General features: G+C 40.3%; 1 protein-coding gene across 1 annotated transcript; it reads right to left on the bottom strand.

The window, feature by feature from the left end:
* Positions 1-14,895: 14,895 nt before the first annotated feature.
* LOC136784381 (uncharacterized) lies at positions 14,896-18,449 on the bottom strand. The gene is made up of 2 exons (XM_066744994.1): positions 18,416-18,449; positions 14,896-18,300 (listed from the first exon to the last, which is right to left on the bottom strand). Exon 2 carries the CDS (start codon positions 18,238-18,240, stop codon positions 15,574-15,576), a length of 2,667 nt encoding a protein of 888 aa, XP_066601091.1. The 5' UTR covers positions 18,241-18,300; positions 18,416-18,449; the 3' UTR covers positions 14,896-15,573.
* Between the last annotated feature and the right edge of the window lie 2,237 nt (positions 18,450-20,686).

Genomic DNA, 20,686 nt, shown 5'->3' with positions numbered 1-20,686 from the left:
TTGCCAGGCAGAGAACTAGCATGAAATTAAGATGCCGCGATCGAAGTAATTTACATGACCACTTTAACCCGTGTTATCCCGTCGCCTGCCTGCCGCTTGCCGTCTGCACGCGCGCGCGCGTCTTCTTCCTTCGTCTTCGCCCGATCCGAATCTCCTCGTTAACGTTAATGAGGATTTTCAGCTAAGATTTTCACTGACACTCCAATCATCGCTGTTATTATTTCCCAATCTCGAGATCGGGGATTAGCTCCCACGCGCTGAAGAACGGTATGCATAATACCGTCCCTTCGACCCTGAGGATTTTCCTCCCCCCCCCCCCCCCCCCCCCATTTATTGTAGTCGCTGCTGCTTATCGATAATTCAGTGTACTCGACGAATGAACGACGATGGGGGAATAAAAGAAAATAGGGGGTTTATAAGAAGAGAGATACGTAAGGTTATTCGAGAAATTCGATATATGAGCGAGCTTCCGTTCACTTTGGGGTCAGAGTGCATTCTACTTCCGTTCCGTTTGGGGCTCGCCGGCCATGACGAGGTGGATACGCGGCTCATAATTAAAGTCTGGAGACACCGAGTATTTTCTATTAACATTCCTGACTAAGCCAGCATGCACGCAATGACTGCAGCTATTGCGGTCTATCCCCCCCCCCCCCTCTCTTCATAGCCCTTGCGCAGACGCCCTATTTCTCCCCCCTCCTATTCAACTCATCGAGTCTTAAAACAAAAATTTATACGCTGCCATCCAGCAGCCTCGAGACTCCCAAGGTCGTTTGGGGAAAAGCCTGAGACAAATCCCACCCCCTATATGCATATATATGTATAGTCATTGTTAAATAGTTTTCAACTCGATACGATCTGCCCAGCAACATCCACCACCAAGCTCGCGGAAAATTAGGTATTCCACGCCGTGAATGCGAATCACCGCCCGGACGAGGGGAGAATCGTGCTCGCTAAAATCCCACGATATGGCAACACTCTCCCATCCCCCTCAATCTCGACTCTCAACTTCGGATTCGAAGCCCCGACTCATCCACGATACTTAAACTCTCTTAATGCATTCGCAAGCTCCATCTTTTCCACTTCAACCCTTTCCGTTCTTCGGGAAATCAAATACGATACATCGAGAACACCCACCGCTGTGCAACGAGTCTCTTGCAGCCTGCAGAGGGAGAGAGCTGCAAAAAAGGGATCGCGTTGGATGGTGCGGATGTATATAACGGGTGACCGATCGCGATTACGCGAATTTCTATTGTACGAATAATTGTGAGAATAAAAAGTTCTATTATCTATTTTTCATATTGCTCTTAAAGAACGAGTTGTTATGGATTAAGAATTCCTGACTGGGGACTCTTTATTAGTCTCCGGAGTATTTCAGTGGAATCTCAGCATTGTGGAGGGAGAAGAAGCTCGCTGGATTTCTCCATTTCCAAATTAGAAGCCTCGGATCGAGCAATTTTTCATCCTTAATAACTTCTTCCTTAAGGACTGTATTTCCGAATGGCTGTAATTAACAGGTCACCCGGTACAGTCCGTGCGCAGAGTTTACTGGATTTTACGCAATGCATTTTAATCGTGGATTTAACGTCTGCGTTTGTATCCTCGCTGAGGCTCCTTTTCGCGAGCATTTTCGATGCTTGATTCTACTTTCGACCGACTCCTCTCTGCTCCTCCTCTCACGATCGCTCGACCAACGATAACAACAACGATTCGCTTACGAAACGCGTCTGGAAATAGACCACGATTCATAATATTCCAGTGCTCGGCGCACGCACACGATCAACTTAAATTGCTAAATTTAAAAAGCCGGAAGTAATTACTCCCCTCCCCTAGTGCTGCTCTACGTGTACAGAGCTAAAAGATGGCGATGCTTCGGTATTTCGATACTCCCAACTTTTAAAAGCCGTTTGAATTGCGTGACGCGAAACGTTTCGGCCGCGCCTCGCGGAGAAACTACGGAAATTCGCCCTTTTCGTCTATTCTGGGTTGTTGCCATAACGTGGGATTCGTCCGTAAATTTAAAACTGCAATTTTCGAGAAGATACACCGTAGAAATTTCAGCGTTTTATTGCATTCTAGGCTGTTGCCGTATCGTCGGACTCTTCGAGAAATCCAAAACTAATTTGAGAAATCCATGCGTTAGTATATATAGGTGTGGCCGTTTTAACAGGGACTATGAGAAATTCTTAATGGACGGTTTTTAAGTGTCCACGTGTCTCAGGGGTGAGATTCGTTTTGCGGAACCAATTGGCACGCACACAACACAGGATTGGTCGGTGTGAAGGAGGGGGGGGGGGGACGAGGAACAACAACGGTGTGTTATTCTGGAAACGTCGGTAATGTCGCTCGTAACTTGGAAATGGTAAGAGGACTCTGGAGCCCTATTTTTCGCTAGCTGAAGCTCCTCTGGGCGTTAGGGTCTACCCCTATCTGCGACCCTCTTTCTCTTTCTCCACTACATAATGCTGTGTGTAGTATTGCGAGCTGCACACCTATACCATTGCACGGTACGCCGCACGTATGTGCATCTATGCACGAGAGCGGAGATCCATTTACACCTATGTACGGTTATCGCAACTTTCTACACAGTCCGGTGGATCGAACGATAAAGACCCTGTAGCTCCCACCCCCCACCCCCACCCCCTCCCTTCCCCTTTACTATACTATTTACCAGGTTACGTCAGTAAATGTTTTGTTCGTAACTCGGCCGATTCCGAGCTATTTTGCCCGTTATTAAAACAAACCACGCCAAGGTTAATCAAACTAAATACCTTGCAAATTTCTTAACACGATTTTCCTTTTTGGCGTAAATCTTCAAGTTTTGAGCATAACGTGTATATAGCAGCTATTATAGTGTGGTATTATATACATGTATGCGTATATACGTAGCGAGTTGACAAGACGTAACCACTGGAAACTAAGGACTGTCTTGCTTGTACTAATTTACTTGAAAACTCTGATATATGTATTACAGGGGGTATGTATAGTATAGTAATATAGTATAGTATACACACAGGCATGGTACTCGCATGTCTCGAGTTTAATGCCAACTTTCGAGTCCTGAGGTTTCTCCAGGAAATGTTTTATGTCTGCTCGGAGAGATTTCATAACCCCCTCCACATACCGCAGAAGAATATGACTGTTAACAAAGATTAAAAGCTTTGCGCTTATTTTTTTTCATTTTTTTCTTTTTTTTCTTTTTTTTTTAAGAGAATGAAAAAATAAATGCGATTACGTCAATTGCGTTATTATAGTTCAGAAATCTCTTCGTACGCGCACTTCTGTCAGTAAAAAAGCAGATCTGGATTTTTTGATTGGTACAAAAATTAAATGTTAAATACTCTATGTACCGTGTATATGTACCATGTATATGTACCATGTATAATAAAACGCATTTGATCAAATTTCAGTCTCTACCGCCGACAATGCGAGGCTGCAACGGCCAATACACATTTTTCGTCCATGGAAAATTGCATTTACCATTCGTATATATAGTAGTATGTTTTATTAATGCCAAGTGCATTTCCGACCGTCCGGCCAAACACCGCGATACACAAAGCGAATAGTCATCGATACAGATAAGTTCATTTGTACTCGTAATTTATGTTGAAACGCGCATTAATGCGCCCGCTTTCCGCAATTAATAGTTTTTATTCGATGCTGAATTTTCCATAAACATTCGTATTTAATAGCTTTATAACGTTTTACCCTCCGTGTATTATAAGAGCTAGTATAAAATTAATGCTCGCTAATTTCACTATACTTATAATAGAATTTTTTTACTTGTGGGATAAGTGAAATTGATATTAATGTTATAACGACTAAAACAATTGGACTCGTTTTACCGTTTAATAATATCAATTTAAGAATTAATCTTTAAAAGCGTCTGTTGATTTTTAATCGTTTCATCAAATTTTATATCCAAATATCAAACCGTTTCCTCCGTCGATAATTTGATTTTATTTTACATCTGTCGAATGTTGGTAAAAATTCCTACAATCGGCGCGCACTCGTCCATTCAATGCTGTGATCCTTTCGATGCGTCAACACACTTTGACAGTGTATTTTATATGCAATTGTTGAGTGATTATGAGTTCTATGGTATACGTGGGAAATTTAGAATAAACGAGCACTTTGGAAAACAAACATTGTGACCGAAAGGATCGAATTAACTTTGCAGGAATGGATGATGCAATGGCAGAAAACCATTGGAGATTTTATGAAATTGTTTTTGTTTTTTAGAAAGAAGAATTGTCAATTTGCTATATACGCAACAACTGCTTTCTGAAAACTGTTTACTTCTCTGTGTGGCGATGCTCTGAGAAAGAAAAAATGTCAACAGAGCCAAGAGGTTTTGAGTTACTTGTAGCCACGCTAAATTAAACTGAATTACGTTGAAAAACATTGAAGAAAAGTTGTTGGTAGATAAAAAATGACTATCAGCGACCAATTGTATACTTGGTGGCTGCAAAACTTTGTTTAAATAAAAGTTACAACTCCGTGAATTAAAAGAATTTTGTGGTCGAATTTGGTGGGAAAAAAGTCATAAAGAATAACGTGTTGAAGCTATAAAAGAAAAAAATAATATTTTTGATTTCCCAGAGTATATTACCCGCTACGGAACTGTAAAACGAGTAAGTCGATCTTGCAGAAAAAAGTTGATATTCCTGGTACTTTGGGAGATTTTCTTGATTGAAATTTTGCGTAGGCTGTGGCTGGGGGATCTCCTTAAAGAGACACGAGCAAGTCTCTGGGAGCTGAGTGTACTCACCTTTGAGCAACTGGTCAATCGGAACTGGGTTGAATCGGTGAGATGTTAGCAGTTGGAATATCGGTGCAGTCGATCCATCTAGCACGATATTGGAGAGTGGGGAGCGCAGCGAGGAGTGTGGCTGGACGAGAGACAGCAATGGAAAAACAGGGACAAGTGTGGGAAGAGCGTGAAACTGTGATGCTGTGTGGAAGTGTAAAACAGCAAAGCGCCGACTAACCGGCCGAGAGCGAGGCTTCTCCGTTCCGCCGCACACGATCCACGAGGTGATACTCTCTAGAAGAAAAATAAACTCTCTTTACCTTTCTCTCCCTCTCGCACTCCCAACTCGACCGACCACGCAAATATCCCCGACGCGTACAGTGAATTGCAAAGGCAATTGATTGGAGAATAATGAAAAAGGAGAGAAGAAACGCGGGAAGCGTCGAGCAAGGCGAACATTGAATAACGAACGGCACGCCGAGCATCCGATGCTAAAACGCCAGCTGACACACTGAATATAGCACTGCGGCCAGCGAGCCGAGCGCGGCCTGTCCAACGGCCAAGCAAGAAAACATTTACCACTCCTGCTGCAGCATTCGAATGACGGCCATCCGTCATCCGCTGCTTCAAATCTCTGCTTTTCCATCTCCGATTTTTCCCCCACGCACTTTCACGTTCCAGTTTTCGTCCAGTTGAATAAAGTAAGAAAAACTATCGCGCATTTCCGAGAACTGCCGTGCATGGCAATAGCGGTGTACGCACAACGGGCGATCACATAAATATATCGTTGCTTGATTAAAGCTACACACGCTGCACGCGACACTCGACACACGTCCCAGCGCGAAACATTAATATTTTGCTTGGACACGATCACCGATGCCGTCAACGAGGAACCCCGACAAAATATCCATCTGTCATCAGTTGGCGCTCCCTCGTGAAAAAATTACACTCGTCCTAAAAATAATCCTATACGTAAAAATTTAATCGCCACGTTTGACCCAATGCGAGATTTAAGGCCCTCTTAAAATTCTCCCGCCAAGCTCGTCCCAACCGTATAATTTGTCATCTGATGTAAGCACTCCCGGGGCTGATTTAATCCTCCGGCCAAAAGTATTTTGGGAAATTTCTTCCGTGCCGTGAAAACAAAGAGCTTATTTTCTCAGCTAATATATTCCAAATGGCAGCCGCTACTTTCAACTAAATCTCAACCTAACTTTTCCTTACCCCACACATGTATCGGGATTAAGACAAGTTGTAAGAACAACAACAATGGGCACTTGTCATCCGCGCGCTTCTCCTCTCCTTTTCCATAATACAGATGAACAAAGAAGAATCTCGCAAACCTGCACGTTTCACAGTTTCGGGTAGATGGGCCAGTGTCGACGATGGTGCATCTGTGCAGGTGATATGGGTGGGGGAGGGAGGGGTGCGTCGATCGTTCAACGGCAAATGAATTGCAACGAGTATAGAGGGAAAAGAGTGGTTTTTGGTGGAGAAAGGGGGGATAAACTGTAGGGAGAGACGCGAACGTCGCGAATAAGCGACGCGGCGACTACTTTCGACTAACGCTAGTGACACGTCGCAACGAGTGACGGGCGGCCGCAGACTGAGCCGAACTGAGCGAACAGACCGAAGCGGATCGTCGTCGGAGCCGAGCGATAGTTCCCTGACGTTCCGTTACGCAGCGCACCGACCGACACCGAAAATTCAACTGAGCGCCGAGAGCGAGCGTGCGAGCGACCGAACTCGTACTACTGACTGAGCTGAGGCCCGAAAGCTGATGCCTCGATGTATGTACATACTATACCACTACAGGGAGAAAACAGAGGTAGAGAGAGAGAGAGAGAGAGGGGGGGGGGGGGGGGAGCGAGAGAAAGGAAGAACCACTAAGCAGCGCGAACTCGGATAGTCGGCGAGTCGACAACGGTAGCAGAGTCTGCAGTGGTGGTGGTAACGGCGTGACAGTAGTAGTGGCAGTTACGACGCCGGCGCGAACATCCACGAAACGAAACGAAATGCAAGCCAACGCAATGAAACGCGCCAAGCGAAACTAAATACTGCAATTCTCCGTCATCCCTCCCACGCAACACCCTTTTCATCCCTTATCCTGACAATCCACCCTTTTTTTCCTCAAAATAAGTATTATATATACAAATAAATGTATTACACGTGAAATATTAAAGAATGCCATAAGGACTTGTTACATAAGCTATACCCCAAACCGTTGTCCGATTATTTATTAAGCATTCTCTCCCTCGTTTTTTCACTCGTCCCTGGGTGCTCTTAAATTCTAATCTCTCCGTGGAAGGCTGGAAAAGCCACTGTCCGATCTTTCTCTCTTATTCTCGTTCCTTCGATTCTCTTCATTATCGTTGCGTCGCTGACGTGGCTGTGTGGGAGCGCGCGTTGCTGAAGGATAGTTGATGGAGGGGGGGGGGGGAGGGGGGGGAGAAGAAGGAGGAATGGGTGGGATGAAGCTAAGGGATGCAACAGTTGCTCATCTCGTGCTCGTGCCTCCCGAAGCTGAAACCGAACGTCGCCCGCCGTTCGGCCGCCTCCGCCGTGCCTCGTCTCTTCACGGTTCGTCTGCCCACGAAATCCTTTACCACTACTACTGCCACGATCATTATACCTCTAGTAGACTGCACAATAGCTCACCGCGCGTCTTACCCGTCCTAATTCAAATTCTGTCCTCAATCTCGAATCAATTATTATCAATTATAATCCAGCTTTTCAAGCCTGGGGAGACGATAATTATAATAATTACTATATATAGATCCAGGCATTAGAGAATATTCATGTACCTAAACGCGTCAAGTGGTGCAACAAGACGCGTCGGTGAATAGCAGCTACGCGTGTAACGCGTCTGTTGAAAGTGCGAAGCTGTGTGACGCGTGAGTGTGAGCCAGGAATCCCCCAGAGGGGTATAAGCCCCCCCCCCTCTTCCCCCTCCTCCTCATTTCACCCCACCTCCCCGCGCCTCCAACAACCGGTGCAAGACGATTCGCGTATCAGCTTTCTCGACCACGCAATTTACCTCAAAAAATCAAAGAATCTATTTTTTTTCTCCCCCTCCCTCCTTCCTCATTTCTCACCCGTTTTACAATATCTCCTGTCGCTGCTTTCAAATAGAAGAATGTGATAATTATCATTTCTTGCAGGATGAATATTTCCAGAGACGCGTGGAAGGGTGAGATTCAAGAAATAAAATTCTACCAGTTTTTCTCAATAATTAGCACTTATTGTCTGTTCGACTTTCGAGGTAATTGCAATGGTTTCTCATCCCTGTTACAATATTCATTATATCACTGCTTGTGAACAGGTGAACGTAATAATTATAATAATTTTTTGCAGGAAAAACGTTACGTGAGACGCGTGAAAGGTAAAATTCAAGGAATAAAAAGCTACAAGTTTTTTCCACTACTTATCATCTATTCGACATTTGTAAGAATTGCAATGGCTCCTCATTCCTATATATTGCAATACTCGCTATCGCTGTTTTTAAATATTATACAAGTGAACGAAAAAAGTTATACGTTTTTTATAGACTGACCATCAACAGGAACGTGTTAAAGGATGAAATTTAAGGAATGGAAAGGCACAGAAGCTTTGGTTTTGCGGTGCTGTATTGCCTGTTCGGCATTCGAGAGAATCGCGATGGTACCAAGAGGGAAAGAGAGCGAGATGGAAGAAGTGAGAGAGAGAGAGAGAGAGAGAGAGAGAGAGAGAGAGAGAGAGAGAGAGAGCGAAACGAGCGGTTGCCTTCCACTTCCCAGGGGTGTGATTTGTAAACGAGTTGTACTCGTTAATGCAACGTAATGTATTGCGCTAGCAGGGTAGCTTTCTGAGCAAATTACAGCTACGAAGCTGCGCTGAATTGGAAAAATCCACCAAAATCTTGCACCCTATTCTCTTCTTCTTCATCGCAAATGTGCATAGAAATTCTGAGGAAAATCCGTCGTTGTTGCAATTCACTCGCGTTGCAATGGCAAAGTATTCAAAAATATTACACGCTCGTTTATTCTCTGCCCATTACAGAAATAATAATTAATATTAATGAATAATGTACACACACAAATTAATTAAACCAAAAAATCATTCAATACACACTAAAAAAATATATCTGACTACAATTACCAAATTGAAATTTAATATTAGTAAATTAAATAAAGAAGCTAATAATTATCTCTAACAAATTATAAGAATAAATTTAAAAATTTAAATATTATCAAGCAAATTAATTCATCGATAATTCATCTTCGTCTCTTATTCAGGGTCAGAGCCAGAAATGACAAAATTTGTTTATTCGAAAAAAATCTCTCATTTCCATCCATCGTACGAGCGATTGTAAAAGAAGGGCTAGGAGAAAAAGCGTCGCAAGCAATGAATTTGGTCAATTAAACTGGCACGATTAATTGAGCTGTGATGTAAGGCGCCTCGATAGATGCAGGAGCAACAGCAAATTACCGAGACTGCCGTTGCTCGTTCCGGATTACACTATCGCACGACCTATCTACAAGATATTCACAGGTTACCGCAGACTGAAGAATAGTCCGCTATTTCCTCTGGAAACTACCGCCAATTCCTAAGCCAAACTGCCGGGATAGCCAGCGCACGAGCTGGATTACATTACAGTCGCGTGAATAATCCGCTCTATACTATACTATATACTACACTACACTATAACAGGGGTCGCGATATCTCGAAGGAATCTGAATCCGTGAGGAAAAAACAATTATATTCCGTGCCTGTTATATAAATCCTCCAGGGAAAATATTCAGCAGTTTATCATTTCAATATCGAAGCAATAAGAGAGCTTACGTAATTATTGCACGATGAGCCTAAAAAAGAGTGAAAAATTAAGGTTGAAAGTGTCCAAGAACTCATTTTTCAGTAGTAGAAACAATGATACTTCAGACTAGTTAAAAAAAAATCTGCAGAGAATAAAATATTGGAAAAGGACTTTATAATTTCAATATCGAAGCAATAAGACAGCTTACGTAATTACTGTACAATGATCCTAAGATACTGAAAAACAAAGGTTAAAAGTGTCGAGGAAGAATCAATTTCTCAGTAGTCGAATCAACGATATCCCGGACAACAAAAATTCCGCCTAGAAAAAAACCAAAGAAATGAATAATCTGTATATCGAAAGAAGAGAGAGAGGTTGGGTATAATTATTGTGTAGTGGTCCGAAGATAGTGGAAAATTAGGGATGAAAGTGGCGAGGAAGAATCGGTTGTTTGGGTGCATGGTCGGAGAGGCCAGAGAGAGAGAGAGAGAGAGAGAGAGAGCGGCAGCGGAGCAGAGGACCATTTATCAAAAACACGTAACACCTATGCAAGAAAAATCGACAATGTTTTAGCTCTCGAGTGGAAGAGGCTGGTGTGCTTATGACACGAGAGATGGATGTTAGAACCGAAGGCTGGTACACTCTAGCCAGCCAACAAGAACATTATGCATTATACGCCATTGCTGTTGCTGCTGGCTGTTGGCTGTTGCTGATTCCGCCTCTCCACTCGCCTACCCCCCTCCTCTACCAAGCTGCATACGCGAGGTATTATTCACGCATGATCATGCCACTCCTATCAAGCTCGATCCACAAAAGCCAACGAGACATGGATTGTTCAAGCTTGACTTATTTATAGCACTGAAAATGTTAATGCAATTGGCTCCGAGTAAATCTGTACGAGAGAAAACTTTGCCAATCGATGTGATTCTGCAGAGGCTCAAAAGTCGAGCTTCGCGATCGAGTCGATGGCCGGTAAATCTCTCGAACCAATCGCTACGGCCAGGAGCGGGACCAGCAACGTATAAAACTTGTTAAACTCGCAAAGATTTCGAGCGCACATCCACACAGTTCCAACTCTCTCTCTCTCTCTCTCTCTCTCTCTCTCTCTCTCTCTCTCTCTCTCTCTCTCTCTCTGGCAAACTTTAACTCAAAAATCTCTCCCCGGGCGTCCCGCGGTTCTCCGTGGCGCCGGAGAACAATTTGCAAAGGGGATGTTTGGTTCTCTTTTGTCGAAGACGTTCTCGAAGAGTGGATAGACCGCAGAGTGCGAGGCTATTCGTGGTTTTTGTTAATATCCGGCGTTAAGGCGTGTGTGGTACAGCGCCATCCAGCAGGAGGCACCGATTGGTCCGATCCATGGCTCTGCCCCCCCCCCCCCCCCGGCTCGAAACTAATTTACGAAAAGCCTTCGCTCCCGCTTCCGTATATCCGTGTTTCAACCGCGTACGAACCGTCCTTTCTTCCTTGCACTGAAAAAATGGACGAGTCGAGGTAGAGGAGGAATAAAGAGAGCAAAAGAGACCTCTACTCTTCATATCAAACGTAAATATGCATACCTATAATTATTTGCATGTGGAACAATGTTAGGTGGTAAAATGTCGAAATTTATCGTGCTCCAGTGAACAAGACCGGTGGACTCGCTGCAAATTCAACTCGAGAAGCCTCTCAAATTTCCAAATATATTATGCCACGGACTCTGGGGTTACGCTCTCGCACTTTAACTACCGCATAACAATGTATACCTGCTGACAATGAAGATTTTGTATAAAGCGAGCATATTTTAATTTTAATAATTTGTGCAATGTAAATTTGGACGAGGAGTTCACGGGGTGAAAGAAAATGGATGAGTGGAAAGTGGATGTGGAGGAACAGGAAAAGTGTTGCGATTTTTTTTATTTTCTATAATAGGAATGGAAAGGGAGAAGGGCTAATACGGGGTTTTCTTGTAAGGTGCGTCGCATTAATATCGATCAGTCTGATCCTTGAAAGGCATGTCACATCAATATCAATTAATGCACGCCAGGTAATAAAGGATCGCGTGCTGCGAACGGCCAAAGTTATTCCCTATCCTGCCCTGCCTGTCCTACCTGCCCAGCCCACTTGCCTGTCTGCCTGCTGCCTATCTAACTATCTATATATATATATATATATATATATGTATACGCCAAACTATCTCCTATAGCTCCCCCCCCCCCTCCATTACTCTCCCTCGGACCAATTATTAACGATTAAAACCAATTTTTATTAATTTTTTAATCACGTCTTTTTATATTATATATACGGGTGTCCCACGAACGATGGCCATGCCATTACCATCGGGTAGGGGACAAAAATCTAAATAAAAAAGTTCTAAAAACTGTTTGGCTAGCAGTCTTGGTTAAAAAATTATTTGCAATTAAAGATTCTCGATTATATTACCCTTTCTTAAAGAGGAAGATTGTTTTGGTCGCATTAAAAGGCCAAAAATGCTAAGATTCTGTGAATTAAAATACTAAGAAAAACTCAAAGCCAAACATCCACTAGAGCCTGTTCAAGTGGTTGAAGGCCGATCGGCAGTTTCAAGTGCGAGCGCCATAAAAACAATCAAAACATAAACCCTTTCGAGAAAAGCTATAAGCTAAGATTGAAACTTTTGCAACTTTGATTTAACAAATTAATTGTTTATATATTTGAATTGTACGTATTTTTACTATGAAAATGAGTCCAAACATGACATAATTACGACTATTTTTAGCGATACTATTAAATAATTAACTCTAGAATTAACGTAATTATATTGCGTTTGGACTCATTTTAATTGTAAAAATACGCAAAATTCAATAATATAAATAATTAATTTGTTAAGTGAAAATTGCAAAGGTTTCAATCTTAGCTTAATAGCTTTTCTCGAAAGTGTTTATGTTTTGATTGTTTTTATGGCGCTCGCACTCGAAGCTGCCGATCGGCCTTCGACCACTTCAATAGTCTCAAGTGGATGTTTGACTTTGTGCTTTTCTTGGTATTTTAATTCACAGAATCTTAGGATTTTTGGCTTTATAATGCGACCAAAACAATCTTCCTCTTTAAGAAAGTCTACTATGATCGAGAATCTTTAATTGCAAATAACTTTTTAACCAAAAGTGCTAGAAACAAATTATTTACAACTATTTTGCTTAGATTTTTGTCCACTATCCGATGGTATTGTCATGGCCATCGTTCGTAGGACACCCTGTATATAAGCATATTTTACTGCTAGTCTATAAAAAATAAAAAAGATTTTTAAAAATTCAATTATAATATTAAATTACAACTAATTTCTTATTAATTTATATCGATGAGAGTGTTACTACATTTTCACCTTTTTTCCCCTTATTACAGAAGAACAATTAATTCCCTCTACACTCTTAATCGATCATTATCCCAGTCATGATTTCAGACTAAGAACTAACTGGAAAGTACAATGGCGAGGCGGATAATCCGATATTGGAGAATAATGCAGAATTTAATTAGGTGTCATTGCAGCTGCTTTCCTACCGGCTTGAATCTCTTTTCCATTTTACCAGCGAAACAATGCGAGTTCCAAAGGATCCTACCATGCTTTAACCAACCCTCTGATATTACCTTTATACCTAACTAAGGACTTTTATCAAATTAAATTGGAATATTTTAAAAAACACTGTGCAATTCTCTCTCTCTTTCTATATATATATATATATATATATATACACACACTTTAACAAATAAACTCGACAGTCGAGGAAAACGCGACGATAAGAGTACAGTCCAGTTACGGAAACACACACATGCAACTACGACCAGCAATTTCGTCAGCATGTGCTTCGGGCGGTATCGCTTCGCCCTTATTTAGTTTCCATCGAAAAAATTCCATTTACGCGCCATTTCGAACGGAAAGTAAATTGTAAAATTTGGAAAATCCGAGCGGAGGCTGCGGGATCCTCGGGACGTTCGGGATTAGGATCGGGATTGATGTGTAAGATACCGATGACGAGATCCTTCGGATTTCTTTCTTCGGGCTGAAACAAACGACAGCCTTGCGCGCGCGTGTGTGTGTGTGTGCGTCCAGTAACGAGGGAAGCAGAGAATTGGCTGTTTAAAGCGCGTGGCATCGGTGATTCGCGGTGAAACGGCCCGACCGGAAGTTGGACTGCTGTAATTTAGTAATGAATACGTATGTGCACGTGAAGTGGTACCTACTGATATGTAGGTGGTACGTAACATCTGGTGGCGGCCTATGAAATGCAGGCCTGAGCAGTCTGCAGCTGAACGTTACGACCGACAAGAGTTATGAGCCTCGACTCAATCTCTGCTTTTCCTCCCCCCCCCCCCCCCCCTCCCTCTCCCCTCCCAAGCTCATATACACCGCGCGAACCAATACCGAACCAAACTCTCCTGCCTCCACCTCCATATAATTGCGATACTAAAATCTTAGGAACTTTGAAAATTCATCAATCTCCCCTTCAATTGCCTGAAATAGAACGTTTTAGAAGTCCAAGTTAATCATAAACGGGTACGCGAAGAGAAAAATGGTGAAAACGGGGAAAGAAATTGTGTTTAAGGCCGGATAGACCTATCGAATCGCGCAGGGGTTGAGATGGAACTCTTGGAAGCCCTTATTGGTTTTCCTCGAGCTCTCCCAGCATCAATATCGGCCAAGATCAGAACTTAAGGCAATTGCGCACTGATACAACAAAGGGCACCCTCTAACGCGGTTATACCTCGTAAGTGAAACTCTATTGCTGTATCCCGTCTCTTGCGCCTCGATTGCACACCCTCTCTTCTATTCCCCCTGTATATAGCCATCTCTTTCTATACACTTCACCGCAAAACCAACCATGTACCAAGACCGCGCTATCTTACTCGGTTAACACACTTCTTGATTTTATTGAATAATTAGTTTAACAACGGAACAGGATCGGACCCGGTCCAAACAGGAGCATCTATATATGTATATATATAGAGAGAGAGAGGGGGGGGGGGTAGTTTACTGTATACATTTCCCAATGACGACCCCGATATTCCTCAAAAGCCAACGATAAAAAGTGGACTATCCCAGGTATAGTGTGTGTGTGTGTGTGGATGGATATCAATATCGAGCCACATTCAAAGTTAATTAATGTAGCGTGAATATGGCTCTCGATCGTTTGATAATGCAAATGACGGAAAATATCGATTGAACTTTTAATGGGCCAATGCACAAAAAACCTAAGGTGATTTGGGGTAAGATACATTAATTAATAGAGAGATTTGTTAACTTTAAAATGTATTTTTTTTATTCTTTCATTTTTTTTTGTTTATATTAATTATTAAAAAATAAATAAATATATATATATATTATATGTACACGTATAAAAGATAACAATATGTATATACGTATATATTTATGCGGAAATATATACGTGAACATATAGACAAGTACAGGACGAGCAACAAAATTCTACATTAATCATAATAAATCATATAATACAATACGAGTAACATTTCGATCTTGCAGAACACACGGTTTTTGAAAAACGCTCGAGTGCTACGACATGTCCAAATTGCTTGCGTTACATCAATACAGAAGTTCATTACAGCAATAGCTCGAAAACACATTTAATTGCCGCTTCGTTAATTCCTTTGTGGTAATTATCGGAGTTTCAAAATTCGATTAATCAACTGAATAAAATTACGTGTGAAATCACCCAGTGATTTCCTCCAGTACCTTAAACAATATTTTCTGTCATTTGCACTTAACAGTCAAACATTTTCATCAAGATCCTCGAGTCAGATCAAATTTCCATTATTTTTTCTTTTCCCAGCCTCTGCCCTCTTCCCTATCTAAGCAAAAAATTCAAAAGTGCCTTTCATTATTGTCCCAGTTGTGGAATATTTCTTGGGAAGAAATTTGCAAGTAGGAGCTCAACGTGCCTAGGGGAACGAGCTCGACCCAAGTGTGATTGAGAGCATGGATCGACTTTTGCTTCAGCTTCAAATCTATCTATAAGGTACATTATCTTTTTCCATGTTACTCCTCCTCAAAGTTTCATTAGCTTCAGGTCTTGGATTTAAATAAGGCTTTAAATATTGCAACCGATTTAAAAAGCTTTTCATCTCTCTTGCTACTGTTCTTCCATTGCTCCCCCGAGGCTGGTTTAACGTCTGGCGAATCATGAAAATTTGCTTTAATCTGCAAGGACTGCTTGGCAGTTCTTTGGAGCTCGCTATCACTCTTCGCCATTTTATCGAAAATTAACGTAGACTTGATCGTTATCATGGCTTCTTCATTGTCCTTCAGCAATTCCGGGAAAAGATTCAAGTTTTGCATGAATAAGTGAAACGTGTCTCTGATCTGTGTCTGATCGGATGATCTGATGATAAAATCAGGATCGCACATTGCCAAGTAACACAGGAACTTGATACCTCCTTCCAAGGCACCAATTTGTTTTACCTTCAAATTCTTCCAGAATATGGGATCCTTCAGCTGCTCCGTATACACGTTCTCCATGTCTTTGGTAAAGATGCAAAATGACCTCTCCCCCTTCAGTGTACATTTTTTGCCATTGAGACGAGCCTCGCTTTTGCTGTACCTCATCCACTCGTCAGTATCAATATTTATCAAGGAACATTTGTACAATATCTTTATGGTGAATCTTAAAAATTTATTACAACAACAACAAGAACTGGAACCATCTATTTTCCATGGTATAATAGTCGTTTGCAAGGCACTGTGCATGAAAAGAGTCAGCGAGTGAGTCAAATTTATAACAGTTATTGGATCACAATGGAAATTTTCCATTTGTGCAATAAAAACGTGCAAAACACAGGCATCCGGTGTAAAATGCAGAGCATTTTTCCAAAGGCTAATGGCCGTCACTTTTCTATCTCTGCAGAGTTTTTCGACAAAGGATGGACTGTCGATGAAAGTCTCCAGTATCTCGACCATTGGTACATAACAGATCGACAAAGGCCTCGAGAAGACTAAGTTCTTAAAAATCTGGAAAATGTATTGCGATCCTGTGTCACAAAATTTTACCTTCCTGTGTGCGTTGCACAGCATCATGACAATTGCTTTAATAAGGCCGCTAAATTGATGGGCTCTTCTTACAGTATCAACCAAAGAAGTGAACTCTAAAAGCAACTCGAGCATTTCAAACTCATGTCCTTTTTTCCGCCATGAATTATATCTAGTCGTTTGCTTGGAATAATATTCGTAGTTCTTGTCTGCCCATAAAAACAGTTGCATTTTTCCTGTCAAATATTTGCTGAGGTAGAAAGATTCTGGAGCGACATACGATAAAATTCCAAATATTCTTCTAGCTTCTATACCTCGTTCGCTCTCATGCCACACCATAGGATCGCAGACAGAACTTTTACAAAAGACTGGAGAACCATAAACATCGGAGAAGTACAAGTCATTCATGTCTCTAATATCATCATTTTTCATAGCTAGGGATATTGTACGAAGAACAACTACTGTATTTAATAGTAATTCCCTGGCAGCTAATATTAATTTATTGATTAAAAACCTACTATTCTCAGACTCTAGTTCCAATGAAGTTTTCCTTTCGAGCTCTATTATGTCTGTCAATACAAACTCAGTTGTCAGTTCTTTTTTATCGATTATTGTTGTTATGGGTTTTACTAGATCAGGGTTTTCGAATATTCTCCATGTTTCCTCTTCTCTCAAAATGGGCAAATTTCTTTTTCCAGTCTTTTCAATTATACGAATATCAACTATTGATTTTTCTGCTGCTGGACTAAGAAAAATTGACTTGGGTATGTTACTCAATGGTATATTAATTTTGAAACTTTTTAGGCTGTAACTACTTTTATCATAGATATTAACCTGAATACTATTTTCTTTCCCCTTAAAACCACCCATCATTGATGTTGACATAGATTGATTTAGCAGTGCATTGTGCTTATTCCTGCTGGGTGTTTCTATATTTGCTGTACATGGCTCGGTCAACTTTAGACTTTTATTCTCCAATAGCTTACATCTTTCCATAAGATTTCCTAATTGCAGAGTTTGAAGCTCCAATTGAGTTTGTAGACTTTCCTTCTCCTTGCAGATAGCATTGATTTCTAATCTGTGCTGATTTGCTTGCTCCTCCATCAATCTTGTTCTGCCTAGCCTTTCATTGTTTGTTCTCATTTGCACTTGCTGCAATTGTTGTCTGAGAAAGACAGTTTCACCATCCTTTGTTACAAAATCACTCCTTAACTTCTCTATCTCAGTTTTCAACTTCTCAATCTCCTTATCAACTGACACAAGACTGCTTTCAGTTTTAAAAGTTGAATTGTGCACTTTCTGATTTAACAGTCTCTCTTCAAAATTTTTAAAAGTTGAAAATTTGTCTTCAAACCTGGATTTATCAGATACTCTTTGAATGCGTTTTGTGGAAGTATCACAAACCTGTATGAATGAGTGATTCTCCTTGCTGACGCTAGGAACTTTGCTGCTAGGAACCTTGCTGCTAGTAGAAGGTTTGTTATAATGATTATCGAAGGAAGACTGCTTTTTCAGCTGTACTTTAGGACACGAATCAGCATATTCTGACAATGCTTGTGATGCAATCAAATCCATCTCTTCAATAGCAGCTTCGCCAAAGTCGTCTCCCCACACATCTTCAGTGTTTTTCTTTGGTTGGACATCCAATTTTGGACGCTTAGCCGGTGTTGAAATCTTGTTACGATCCTCATCGCAGCGTTTGTACATTTCTCTAAGGAACAAATCAATGTTTCTTTCATATGACCCAATCTTTTTATGGATGCCTTGCTGAAAAACAAGAAGAATCAATAATCAATTCGTATATTATTAAACTTTTGTAATTACAATTATTAATTTTAAATGTTTTGCTTTTAATTTGATTTAAAAAAGCGCTAAACATCACCTACTATTTCTGACATTCAGTCTGCAAAACATTATAACTTGAACAATTTGAATCGAAATGAGCAAGACCAGAACAGAGTTGCCATCTATACCACTTTGTTTGTTGCTGCTGCTGCATCGATGCGCTCTCTTTTGTCCCGAATTGACATTTTTAAGAAAAACGCTAAATCTGACTTATCGACTTTAATGAATGATGCCACTTTGTTTTTCGAATGTAGCCCACGCATGACTTTTTTCAAAAAATATACTACAAACGAATATGAAAATGACGAAAAAAATCATCAGAGAAAAATAATCAAAATCTTATTGTATCTCCCTTTATTTTAAAAAATATTTACTTCTTAATTAATCGTAAATAGTTCTTTTTTCTTGATTACAAAACTTGGAATATTTAGATTATTTTGTTATTTGAGCAGAAGGAATTAATTAAAATATTGTGCAGTGCGGGATATTTTAGCAGTAAACCTGCGCTGATAGAAGTCTAATCCTAATCCCAAAATAATTCCATACAGGAAAAAAAGATTAGGATAAAATATAGCGATAAACAGATAGCGTCGGTAAGCCAGCGTCGTATTTATCGAAAAATAAAATCCTGTGTCCTTTATTCCTTCTTTGTACGTCCGGAAGTGCAGAGATACACCTTTTCCCTTTCTATTTTGTGCTTACCTATCATCTGTCTCGTATCACCTATCTACTGAAGAAACCGAAGTAACTGAAAATACACCACGAAAATACCGATACCCTAAGGTCCATAAGGCAGTAAAAGTAAATGATACCACTGATTGCCACATTGGTTTAGTTTTGAGTATTGGAAATATTGACGCCGGTCAGTTTTTTCTCGAATATAAAATAATTCAAATCGATCGGAAATAACGTAAGTACTATTTAAATATTAATAAATAATACATTCAAATTTTTTATTTACGAATATATCCCTTTCGGTAAACTTTTCCAGTATTTTGTAAAGTACTTCGACATTATGCAAAATGTGTGATACAAGTTTTACTATTTTTCTATCCAATTATAATACACCCATTTTACTTATCCGTTGTTTGCCAAATGTCAATTTAAGCGCATAAAAATAATGGATAAAATAATGCACAGATGTTTGATATTTTTTGTGTTGATTGCGAAATAAATTTATAGGTTAGGATTTTTAAGGTTATCTTATTTCAATAGTACAACATGATGCTCATACGTTAATTTTTACTTTCAGAATGTCTGGACGAGAAGGAGGTAAGAAAAAGCCACTTAAAGCTCCTAAAAAGGAAAATAAAGAGCTGGACGATGATGACTTAGCTTTCAAGCAAAAACAAAAGGAACAGCAGAAAGCTTTGCAAGAGGCAGCAAAGAAAGCTGGCCAGAAAGGTCCTCTAGTTACAGGGGGTATAAAAAAGTCTGGCAAAAAATGATAGATGTTTGTAAGACCAAAAAAATGTTACGATCTCTCTAAACACTTTATTTTCTTAATTTTGTCACTGATTCCTGAACATTCGTCAGGCACATATAACTCGTAATGACATTTATTTTGACACATGTTTTAATCTTGTAAATAAAAGTTTCATACACCAAAGTTAATTTTGTACTTATCTACTCTATCAACCATAACTATTAAAAAATCATTTATATTATACAGAAAATATACTATTTGTAATGCAAAATTATCCTTCCCAATGCTGTAGCTCTATGCCCAGATGAGTAATGACCGTAATATGACTGAATTAATAAAACATCTATGATAATTGATCAAACTAATAATAAGTCTATCAAATATATTGCATATTGTCATCATTGTGAAATACAGGAAGAGCAGTATGATGTGTGTCTTATAGCTTAAATTAAATGCTTATAGCCTTACAGCTGACTGCCATATGATCAATAGGGCTGCCAACTATGTTGAAAAAAATCACAGCACAATGTGGCTCTTCTGTTCATTGTCACCCAACTCTCTACTTGTTACAAAAGATTGATCGCAAACCCTCGAACAACAGAATTACGTTGAAAACAGTATAGAGAATCCGATTCAATCATAATATGTAGATTGTGGTAAAAAATAAATCTCTACAATTGGAACAATATTTTTATTAAAATACACGTAATGTGTAGAAATGAAAAGTATGTTGGATTAGCGCAGTTTTGCAGTTGACGATTGCTGCCTAATCGTGTTTGCTACATTAAGAAGGGGGTATAGAAAAAGAAGAATAATTGATAGCAAAGACATATATTTGAAATAAGGCTGTACGTAAAAAAAGGAAACATCTGGCGAGGATGG

The sequence above is a fragment of the Prorops nasuta genome, unplaced genomic scaffold, assembly GCF_024137725.1.
Source record: "Prorops nasuta isolate Cenicafe-Biocafe unplaced genomic scaffold, Cenicafe_Pnas_1.2 PNAS00053, whole genome shotgun sequence".
Lineage (NCBI taxonomy): Eukaryota > Metazoa > Arthropoda > Insecta > Hymenoptera > Bethylidae > Prorops > Prorops nasuta.
This window is presented reverse-complemented; position numbering and strand designations above follow the sequence as displayed.